We start from the raw sequence: 11,887 nt of genomic DNA, 5'->3' as shown, positions 1-11,887 counted from the left end.
CTTGCAAACTCACACCTCCTCCCCCCATCCCTTGCCCTTGCTTGTACAGAGCAATCGAGTAAAAAAAGGTCTTATGCAGTTGACAAAAATACAGGGTTTTGTTCACATAAATATTTGCAAAGTCTCCCTTCAGGGTGTTTACTCAGGGCTTGTAATTAGGCGGGAAATGATTATTTCAGAGCCAGCCTCCAATCTCCTCACAAAGGTGTTGCAATTCCACCACGAAAAGAAGACCCATTTTGCCCCAGTGCATGCTCATTATTTCACTCACCAAGATACTCCTTTTGTTTCAGGGCTGATGTTATGAAACAATACCTTCTAAGCTAATCACTGTTGGAGAGGAGAGGCTTGCTTTAGAGTCAAGGACTTTGATGCCTTGGGTAGTTCAAGTAAGGATCTGCCTCTGTCTTGCCTTGATTGACAAGACCCTTTCTATAAATTTGAGCAATTAAGCAAGCCAGTAGCAGCTGCTAGGGAGATCTATTGAGCACAAAGCTGACGAAGATTGCCGTGCGGGTCTCCTGCTCACTCTGACGTCCTGAAACACCATCTGCAATTTAAAACTGCAAAGGAGATCTGACTCCAACAAGTTAGGTGAGTGTGCTTCTGTGTTTGCTCCATGTCATGGCTCCAGCTCATGAATAAAGCAGCAGGTTTTGCTAAAGTGGCAAAGAATAAATGTTCAATTTGTTCTGAAGTTTGTCTCTTTTAATCTCAAAGGTCTGCTTTTAAAAATAAGGAATTTTAGCTTTTTTTTTTCTTTTTTACTCTGTTAAAGCTTATATGTAAACATACACTCATTTAATCACATGTGAGACTACAGTGGATGCCTTCTCCAGTGTATGCCAAACTTCATGTGCTAATCTAAAACTCTGATTTAGCAAATTTAAAGCATTTGGTTTAACAGGAGCCTAGAGACTCAAACATCAGTCAGGCAAAAGGCAGGCCAAGCTCATTTAACTTAAATGTTATCCAGCTGAGGACACAGCCCAATGCACACAGGTCTGTGTGTCCTGTGCAGTAGCTGACTTTCTCAAAGTTAAATGTCAAGTCTGGGGTTTCTAGGTGGACATTTTTAAATGCAATGCAAGCATGTGAGGTATAAAGTGGATCTTGTGGCTTAGAGCTACTTTCCAGCTCTCTTCTTTGACAGAGAAAGTTTTCCAGAGAGGCTGGTTGCTTTCTTCACTGGTGGTTTGAGATAGAAAGGCAGCAAATATCAGAAGGACTTGGCTGATGCCGGGCTGCTTGGAAGGTATGAGGAGTTCAAGCCTCTTCTGGTCACCTTGGCCATGTCCCCTCCACCTAACCAGCTCCGTTCACCAGCTTAGCAGCCTTGGTTGGGTCTGAGCTGGCTGTTAGGGCAGTGTGTGCAGGAGGGACAACCAACAGTTGCATTTGTCCCTGGCTGCAGCCCTGGGAACTAGCACAAGTTCAGCACTCAGGGTGTTGGTAATGGCAACTCCAGTAACACTTTTGGGAGGTGCTGATCTCTCTCAAGAGATTATAGCACAAATTCAGGGACACTTGGCTTCTAAAAGGTAAGTGGGATAAAACCCGGATGAAGTGTTCTCATCAAAATGCTGGTGTTACCTGCAGACCTAACCCTGCTGAATGCATGGAGCTGCAGCCATGCTGCTTCCTCCCCGTGCAGCAAAGTAGGGAACCTGCCACCTCCCATAGGTGTGGATGACTGACAGAAGACAGACAGAGCCCTTCCAGACTGATCCTGCCAGGGCCAGTACTGCCAGGGTCTTCAGCCAACAAGAAGTGTGTGCACTGAGCAACCAAAGGCCTACCCAACCATTGGCCTGGTGCAAGCTCAGGGCAACCCAGCTGGTGTGGTAGGAAGGCATTTGCTGCAAAGTAAACTTGCACTATGGAGATTTCAGTGGGTCTGAGGCACTGGTGGGTGGCTTTATCTCTTCCAGGCAAACGCTGCTCTGCAGGGGAAGTCTACATGCCGCTGCTTTCTCTTAGACTTTTTCACTAAGACCTTCCCCTTCTGGGAGCAGGTGACCTCTCACTCGTACATCTGCCCATCTTCTCTTGGGCTGAATGAGGATGGGGAACAGTGGGTCTGGGGGGAGGAAGGGGCGTCCCAGCTCTGGAGCTGAGCCTGTGCACTTGCACTTCTTGCCTCCTGGGCTGCGCTGGCTCTCCCAACCCTCCGCTTCTCTCCCTTCTGCCTCAGCATGAAGCTCCACTGCATGATCCTGGGCGCTCTGCTTCTCCTGCTGCTGGTGGGCTGTGGCGGTGCACTCAAGACCTCCGCCATCGACCTGCGCACCTTCATCGGCTGCGCTGTGCGCGAGTTCACCTTCCTGGCCAAGAAACCCGGCTGCAAGGGGCTGCGGGTGACGACGGACGCGTGCTGGGGACGCTGCGAGACCTGGGAGGTGAGGCTGCGCCTGGGGCTGCGGGTGGCTGGCTGGCACCGACATCCCTGGCTGGTGCTTTCCTCCCCTGAGAAAAGCCCTTAAAAAAAAAAAAAAACCCACCACCAAACATTATATAGCTTGCAGCTGTCTACGAAACAGGCAAGGGCTGTGTCCCGCTCCACGACCCCCTCGCCACCAGTGTCGGCAGCGGAGCACCTTGCCCTAAGTTGTTTCCCCCCTCTTTCCGCTGCCTCAAAGGGGGATGCACATCACGTGATGATATTAATGAAGCACTTATGTAATACTGTTATTACGCAATTTGAAAGCCTCTTACAGCTTAACCACTTAAGGAGAGGAAGCCTTTATTACTCTACTGGAAAAAATTCCTTTGAGATTAAGATAGAGCTCCCAATTGATGGGTTTTTGATGCTTTTTGTTCCAAAAAGCAAATCCCAGAGATAATGTCTGTTTCTAATTTGGTCCTGTTTTAAGTCACAGCCCTGTATAAATATGAAGTAGTTATGATTTGGGGGGGTACAGGGGGAGAAAGAAAGAGCATAAGTACATCTATACGCACTTCAGAGGACAAGTTTCTGACCGTTTTTGCCTTTCTGCCGCTGGAAGGCTCAAGGGGCCAGACCCAGTTTAATTTATTCAGGGAAGCTTCGAGTGACTCCGGAGGGATTTCGTCCACATGAAGACAAGGGCTCTGTGTAAGTGAGCAGAGGAGGAGCCAGGGTCTGTGTGCCAGCTTTGACTGCCCTCTTTCACTCCTTGGTGGGACGAGGGGAAAGGCCACCGGTGGCCAAATTTCCCCGGTGGGATAAGGTTCCTTCGAGGGACCTCTTGTCACCTGGTTCCCCCTACTCCCAAGCTCCTCTGGCAGTACAGACCTTGCAGACTCTTACCATACTGCAATATCAATTAAGCTGAATGCATCTGGTCGTAGGATCAACAGCTTCTAGAAAGCACCACGATGTACTTGGATGGGGGTGTTCGTAAGAGAGAGGGTGTCTGGATATCTTCTTGTTGAAACGTTGCATCTGTTCTTTTCCATGCCACCATTCTCGGTTCCCGGGGGCAGGCTCTTTACACAGCACAGAGGGGAAAAGAAAGAAAAAATTAAAATGTCTCCTGGCTGTGTTACCTTATACTATTTCCCATCTGCACAAGGGAGAGGATTATAGTGGGCTCCTATTCCTGTTTGCGTTGCCCCTTCCTGGAGTCTTTGGAAAATGGGTGCTCCTGTCAAGGAAAAACTTTTTCAGCGTAAGCGATGCCACCGTGATACCACATGGGAGCGTGGGTTTCAGGGCCTTCAGGCTCCCATTGTCTCCTGATGGCTGAGGTCTCTGGCCAAGCAGTTTTTCTCATGAGGAACTGCAGATTTCTGTGCTGGCGGCTGTGCCGAGTGCATCCCCCACAGAGCACATCCGTTGGGCTTTGTGAGACGTGCCATCTGACTGGGAAGACTGGTCTGGCTGAGAAAAAAACAGTCATTTGGCACCTGGATGCACCTCTACTCTTAGGCAGCTCGTGCCTGTGGAAAGGTTTCCAGCAGAACACGTTTTCTTTGATGGAAAATCAATCCTTTTGGAAGAAAGCAGCTGCTTTTGGCAAACATGCACATTTGCTTGAAACACTAGTATTCTGCTGAAAACCAGCTTTTTGGATAGGGTTTTGTCTTCCTTCAGCAGCTTTAATTGGAGCTTTATGCTTTAAACAAACAGAAACACGCACATACACCCACTCTCCTCCATGGCAGGGCTCCAAGAGGCAGGTGTTGAAGGATGTAACCTAAAAATTATTTCCATGGCCCCTTCCACCTTGATCCAGTGGTTCCCTTATTTACACTAAATCCCCTTGAGGAAACTAGGACTCCAGATGTTTGTCTTGCTTCTTGCCTGAGGCCAGCATTTCTCCCCCACAGAAGCCAGTGTTGGAACCACCTTACATCGAGTCTTACCACCGTGTTTGCACCTACAACGAGACCAAGATGATGACGGTGAAGCTGCCCAAGTGTGCCCCCAACGTGGATCCCTTCTACACCTACCCGGTGGCCATCCGCTGCGACTGCGACATCTGCTCCACTGCAACGACCGAATGCGAGACTGCCTGAGCTCTCCTTTCCCAGGTCAGGCATGGAGGGGCCAAATTCTTCCCTGGCTTCATATCCCTGGTGCCTCCAGCATTACAAAGGATGTAAGTCAGTCCAGAATTTGATCTCGCCCTGTAACGTTCCTAATCATTGACTTTTCTGGGCAGATGAGCCTTAATCCCCTCTCCTCATACTGTTCAAAGCATTATTGCTGTAGAAAACGTAGTACACAGCCTTACAATAGCAAATCCCTTGGGGAAAAAAAAAAAAAGATGCAGTTTCCTTTCCTTACAGGCTTTTCACACTGTGTGACCTTTCTTCATGCACAAAGTGCACATGAACTATACAGTCACTGGGGGGTGGAAAGAGGCCACAAAGGCATTATAGCTTCTTTATTCATGTTAGGTTTTAGCTCCTTCCCAGTAATGTAAATGCAATTACCGACATTTCCGCCACCTCGCCCCTGCCATTAGTTCTTTTTACCCTGGGGTCTATCAGGAATAAAGTTAAAGAAAAGGCCTTAAGGCCAATGAAATGGAAATGGGTATCCAAATTGCTATCTTGAAATTAGGGTGAATGCATACTCAGCCCTGACCCAGCAAAATACTTAAGCTCATGATTAAGTGTTTTGCTTAATATCAGTGGACTTTGACAGTTAAGGACATATTTCAGTGATTTGCTTAATTGGAGCTATTATGTTGAAAAAAATTTGCCTCATAAGAGACAATTCCTCGAAAAAGAAACAAACACATTAAATCTGTAAAACCAAAAGTGCATATCTTCCCATCAGCTTTTGTCCAGGGATAGGAGGGGAACTGACTTCACGTAAAACCAGCAAGACTCTGCAGAGCCCATGGAGTCTCTCCTGACAATTTCCAGAGTTAGAGGGACCAAGCCAAAACATGACGATCGTGGTGCGGTTTCAGCGACCCCCTGGCTGAGGTGGTGGGAAAGAGGGGACTACGGAAGGTGTTCCCACACTTCCCTGTGCTGCTCAGCTCCATGGAGACCTGCTCCTCGGGGGATGCACACAGAGCTGGCGGGCAGTCAGACGTGCCTGCACGAAAGCTGTGGAGCGGCCAGTAACATGGTCAACATGGGTGAGACAAGCCCAGGACAGGAAAGCGAGCAGATATGCCAAAGGATGGTTCACACCTCCTCAGACCCGCTATTTACAAACTAAGGGACACCTGGGAGCTGCTGCAACAACCACCTGGTGACCACAGCCACATAAGTGCCTTTGTCCTCTGGCTCCCACATGGAGGAGGACAGATCCATGTTCATCCCTCATTTCTCCCCTGAACAAAATGGGAAATTATCTGAAAGCAGGAAGATTTGCCAAGTGAGGGGGGCTCACAGGAGCTTATGAAACACAGACACCTTCTCAGATAGCCATTAGGAGAGAATTGCTGCTGAAAATTGCTGCACCTGCCTTCCCCCCAATTAACTGTCTTGTCTTCTGGATGCAGTTGCCTTCATTTCCAGGGATGCATGCTTGAAACTGCCCCAAGTGTTCTGTCCTCACTGAGGCAGATTTAATTTAAACTGTAATTTATTAGTTGCGGTCATCTTTTTGTCTGTGGAATTGTAAAAGCTGCATTGCGGTTGAGTCAGAAGGAGGTGATTTTATCACTTTGCCTTCTGTAATTCGGACTAGAGACTGCTGTGTCAAACAACAGTAGGAGCAGATTTCTGCTGATGGTGATGTTAACTGCCCTTTAAAAAAGTCCTTGTGTTTTGTTTCAAATTGCATCTCAATCCCTCTGATCTTGTTATTGTTCTAACTGGCATCACAACTATTATGGGAAACCTGCAAATTATTTTCTGTCCTTAATAAACCTCAAAATCGTAGTATGAAAGCAATTTAAATGTGTCCCTCTTTATGCATAGAGGTTTCTCATGCAGAATATGTGTAAGCTCCTACAAACTCTCTGCCAGAGCTGTGAACACCTGCAAAACATCTCCTCGATGCTGATGTGAAGTCATTTCCTTCCCTGGATTTCTCTCACGGAGTCTGGCTGTGCTATAGTCTCAGGATTAGAAGTAGGGTTAGAAAGTGGCAAACTTCCTTCCTTTGCAGCCAACAGGAAACATGGGCTATATCCAGATACGGTGAGACAGTAGAAAACTCAGCAAGCGTTCAGAAGAAAACACTTCTGGGTGTGAAGGAAGGTTTCGACTGATGCAGTAGCAGCCAGACTGGGAGGCAGAAGAGGAAGAGTGGGAAGGATGTATTGACTGACACCAGGCTAACACTTCTAGATGATCTTTTAAGGAGGAGAGCAAAAGTGAATGGAGATGTTGTGGATTTGCTGTGGGTGACAAAAGTACAGCCAACACCAGAGCCCACCAACCCATTTGACTGGAGCACATCCCTCTTTGTCCAGCTCTGCTGGGTTCCCACAGGTGGGCACACCACAGTGAGTTTCAAGGAGCCAACTTCATTCCTGCTGCTGGTAATTGGAAATCTGGGGCTTTTTTCCAGAAGTTCTTATACTACTAGGTCTTTATTCCATTGAATTCCCACCAATTTTGATACTTACAATCAGGTCTTTTGGCTTTCACATTCTTTATCCTGCAGCTGGGATGTTATGTCCTGCTCAGAATCTGCAGGCAGTCAAAATAGCCCACACATTTCAGAGCATGAGAAGCCCCTTCGCAGGCCACCTTCATCTCCTTGGGGGCATTTTAATGCTCCTTCAAGCCACAGATTTAAATCTCACCTTCCTGCCTGTCCAAAGCAGTTAAACAGCCCTTCTGTCTTTGGTGCATAAGTTTGCAAGGAGTCTTTGTCACAGAGGCTGTCACATCTCACATACTTTCTCTCCCATGAAAACCCCTACTGCTTTTTGTAGCACGTTGGTTGTCCCCTTCACCTGGATACTGAGCACCAGCACCAGACAAAAATCCTCACAGACTGCAATGTGGACCTCTTAAAAGTGTCATTTGCCACTGCACATTTAATCTAGCACGACTTTCACTACCCAAAAACAAAGGAAGGAAATTTTGGTCTACATGTACAAGGGGAACTTGACTTCCCTGGGAGAATTGTACTTGCAAAGCAGGGAGCAAAGTGTGGCCAGAGAGAAGCTCCTTCGCAAAGCCTCGGTGTTGAACCATTCACAGCTCTGCAGCCCCAGCTTGAAATACCTGCTGCAGTGAAAGGCGTTCTGCAAGGGGGGAGATGGCTGCATCTACCTGCTCGGGAAGGAGAAGTGCAGATACGGAGAAGGCACGACTGTGCAACTTGGGGGCTGTGCTTGGCTCTTGGCTCTGCCATAAACATGCCAGGTGAGGAGGGGCAAATCAGTGGATTTCTTTATGCCTCAGTTTCCCTTCTGGACACTGGGAGTGATGATACAGCCAATTTTTTTTTCTTCCTGGCGTGTTTTGGAGTGTATAGGCTGTAATGAGATGAGTCATATCTGTATCCTGCACAGCTCCTGCACAGATTTCTCAGGTTTATTGTCGCTCTTTTAACCTGAACAGCAACAGTCACAGTCATGCAGTGCTTTGATTTTTGACAATACTTTCCTGTAATATGATGGTTCCAAAAGTCCACTGGGTCCTGAAGTTCAGCTCCCCTCATTCCCATGCTGTAGTTGGTGGGCCCAGCCAGACTGACCATGTCAGAAATCAGGATATTTTACCCCATGTTCAAACCTGAGTTACAGTGAGAGGGAGGGCAGGATGCTTCCCCGGACGCGTGTTTTCCTGCATTGACTGGATTTCTCTTTGGGGGACGGGCCAGGCAGCTCCCTCCTGCTCTCATTGTACTCACATGAAAATATGGGAATCGCCGCCCTGGGTCGGAGCAAAGGGCTGTCTCGCCCAATATCCTGACAGTGGCCAGCAGCGGATGCTCAGGAAAATGTAAAAGCATCAGGGCTGTATAGAGGTATCCTTCCCTGGCTATATCCACCCTGCTTTAGCAGGCAGCAGTTTAGGAAGTTTCTGCTCTGGAGGATGCATTCGGCACCTTGTTGTTAACCCCAGATGCGCAGGTCCTCCACGCTGCTTCTTCCGGGACAAAGTCTGGCCATGGAAAGTCTGGTGGCTAATACCAGCTTCCTCCAGGGGCAGGTAAATCAAATATATTCCAGGCCACACGCTGTGCCCTCTTGAATTGTCCTGGCTCCTCTGGGGACGTATCCATTTATAGCAGCCAGGGATTTGGGCTGCAATGCCTTTTTATTAGGAATAGACCTTGCCACCCTTTGTCTTTGCTCTGCCAGCGAGTGCCCCAGGCAGGGGCCGGTTAAGCCTGCTGAGGTTCACAGGCTGCAGGAACACGACAAGAGCCTTTCTCTGGTGAAATGTGCTTTAGCCCGATCAGTATTAGGGACGTGGGAATGGTGGGATTTATAGTCTTAATTTGAAGACCAGACTAGCTGGTCAATGGGATTGCTTCTGGTCTTGAAACCAGTGGTAATGAAAAGCTGGGTAACAAAAGCACTATCTTTTTTTTAATTTAATTTTTTTTTTAAAAAAGATCTGTGTTTCTGCACTGAATCCCTGGAATACTGGAGCCAGTCATATTCTTGATTCCAGTCCAGCATTTAAGGGCTGTCTTTCCTCATGTAACTTCTTCAGCCCTTTAAGCATTTCACTTTCTCTCCTGACTCTTCCTGCCCTGTCTGCTGGACCGAAGGTTACACACCTCATCATCTTCCTTGCCATCAGCAAGGGTTTGTTGGAGGGTTTTTTTATCCGTGTGTTAGGTTTGTCAGGGAGTAACAAACTCCCCTCAAAACTCCTAGCGCTCGGGCTAATGTTTTTCCTAGCTGCTTTACCAAGAGAGCTCCAGTGCCTGCTAGGCTGCCGCATGCTGTCTTCTCTCCAAAACACTTCAAATATTCACTCAACGGAGGAAAAAATCCTCTTACGTGATATCGCAGTGCAGACCACAGACAGTAATGCCAAGAACCCCTTATTAAAATAAAAAAATAAGTTCTATCTGAAAGAGCAACCAACCAACCACCTTAATATTGGTAGAAGATGGGACACTAAGTATATCCAGGCCAGCCACTGAGGGATAGATACCCTGGGACCAGAGTGAGCCGAAGGCTGAGTGCCAGCAGGGATCCAGACCTGCATCCCACATCTCCATCTTCCCATGTTTCCAGGCTGCAGAGAATTTGGTTAAGCAGCAGTTTCCCTAAAGGAACATGCCTAAGATGAGCAAACCTCTGCGGTGTCACCTCCTGTTTGACTTTCTGCAGGTGACACTGGAAGGTGCAGGCGGTTCCAGGATGATCCAAAAGCAACCTTATATGTTAGTATGTGTTGCAAGGTACATTAGGTGATTAGCATCTGGGAAAACAAACACAGCATCACACCTTCTCAAAATGATGCTGTCAAAATACTTAGTAATACATTTATTTTGTTAAAATAAACTATGTACAATAGACGATATTAATGTGCAGTTAAAATATACAATAATTACATGTTTAAAAGAGGATAAGCAAAAGAGTACAGAATCATGTGCTGTAAATAGGAAACTAATACTGTTTACATGAATTTTAGACTATGCAAAACATAATTCCTGGAAAGTTTAATTTCCTTGGTTTGAAATTTTATTGCTTTGACATGAATTCTGAAGATTTGGTTAATCCTTGAAAAAAGATATACCACTCAAAAGTCAGACATAATGTTTTAGTACTCATCCTTTGGTTTTACCAGCCCCATACTCCAGCGATATTGCACACAGCAACTTTTAAGACAGAAAAAGTCAGTTGCTCACATCAAGTGAAGTAAATGACTCTCTTTCTTAACTTGCTAAGAACCGACTGATGATGTGTTAGGTCCTGATTTGTGCTGAGGTCATTACATCTCCTTCACAAACTCAATTAGAATAACTTGTTGCGCTGTTACTTTTAAGTATTGCTGAAGTACTATGCAAAAAGAAAGGAAAGAAATTTTCTTGTCTTTGTGTTCCCAGAGGAGCAGAGAATCTCCCTGCAGTGAAATGCTTGTATTTGACAAGTGCATCAACATCGTAACAGGTTAAACTGGACTCAGTTATCCTTGCACTGGAGGACAGCTCAGGTCCATCTCCCTGCTCCTCTCTGCAGCCTTCTTTGAAGCCCTCCCAGTCTCAAGGTGCTGCTGTGCCCCAGGTATCCCGGTGTGACTCCACGGGGGCACCTTCGAACCCTTTCGCCAGCCTCACGCCATACTTGCTGGGGCAGCATGGGCACCATGCTATGCCTTGCTCTGTAGCATTTCCCACCTGGCAACCTGGGTTCACCACCTTCGGTCACTTCTGCTCATGAGTGAAGAAGACTTTGCCAGTGTCTTTCCCCTCTCACGTAGCTTTATGTTATTGCTTATTAATGAATTAATATTTACAAGTTTGGGGAAAGTTTGGGCTCATTTACTCCATACTGACAAGGCAGTTCAGTGCCTGCCAATTCTGTCATGCAGTTAGAGCAGCTGCCTATTTTGGGGAAAAGTGTTGGGAGAGACGATATGACAGTCATACTATGGATATGGCTTACACCCAAACTACTTTGACAGACATCAGCCAAAAATTTCTATATGTTATCAGTACAAATAAGTGTTGTGTTGGAAGATCTGGAAGCTGTAGACTGGTGACAACTGTTTACTCTGAATTCATTAACCTCCGATCAAAGTCAAAATTCACCAGAGTTGATATCAGCGAGAGCTCCAACTGATCTTTGGCAAAACCAAATGCAAAATTAAATCTGGCATCCTGAATGGGATGAGATGAAATTAAGTGACAGCAATGAGTGCAGTGTCAAACTCAGCAAAGATACCCATTTGTCTTGAATATTACACTATTAATATAATTGTTTTCATCTTCAGCCTCAATAGTGGTTGAAACGAGGAGTTACAAATCCAGTCTCCAAAGCTCAAGCTAAAGGTCAGATCAGCAAAGCCTCCAGCTGCCTAACTTCTTTCAGGAGTCCACAACCAGCAGCCAAAAGGTATAAAAGATTCTTGGACCTGGCTCAGTGTATCTGTGTGCTCAAAGCTTGGTCAGCCACAATAAAGGGCAGAAAAGGAGGAAACGTGAAGACTCTTAAATGCTTTCCACATCAGTCATGTGTGGCCCCCATTGAAATTTTCCATTGTCTTGATGACAATTGAAATGAAGCCAACATACAGCATCTTTGAAAATCCCACCCTAAAACTATAGTTAGAAGAAGCAGCCAAACACTGCATTACCGTCTGCACATTCTGGAAGGGGGTGGGGATCATGCTTACAGTTATTTTTGTTAACATATTTTCAAAGTTAAAGAGATTTTTCACCATTGACAGCAATTCATACGATTTTTGCTTGTTGCTCTGTGATATATGTGTCCGTGAGCTCATTTTCCTCTTACAATAAGGTTCTGACTCTTTTTGCTGTTCTGGTGGGGTTCCTGGGACTGCCCAGGAAAAA

The 11,887-nt window shown here is 46.5% G+C and overlaps 1 protein-coding gene across 1 annotated transcript; it reads left to right on the top strand.

Moving 5' to 3' along the window:
* Positions 1–2,138: 2,138 nt before the first annotated feature.
* GPHB5 (glycoprotein hormone subunit beta 5) lies at positions 2,139–5,060 on the top strand. Its single transcript, XM_075152477.1, has 2 exons — positions 2,139–2,399; positions 4,312–5,060. The coding sequence occupies exons 1-2, from the start codon at positions 2,196–2,198 to the stop codon at positions 4,498–4,500; spliced, it is 393 nt and encodes a 130-aa protein (XP_075008578.1). The 5' UTR covers positions 2,139–2,195; the 3' UTR covers positions 4,501–5,060.
* The last annotated feature ends 6,827 nt before the right edge of the window (positions 5,061–11,887 follow it).

The sequence above is a fragment of the Calonectris borealis genome, chromosome 5, assembly GCF_964195595.1.
Source record: "Calonectris borealis chromosome 5, bCalBor7.hap1.2, whole genome shotgun sequence".
In the NCBI taxonomy this organism is placed as follows: Eukaryota; Metazoa; Chordata; class Aves; order Procellariiformes; family Procellariidae; genus Calonectris; species Calonectris borealis.
The sequence above is the reverse complement of the archived record's forward strand: the minus strand, read 5'-3'. Positions and strand labels throughout refer to the sequence as shown.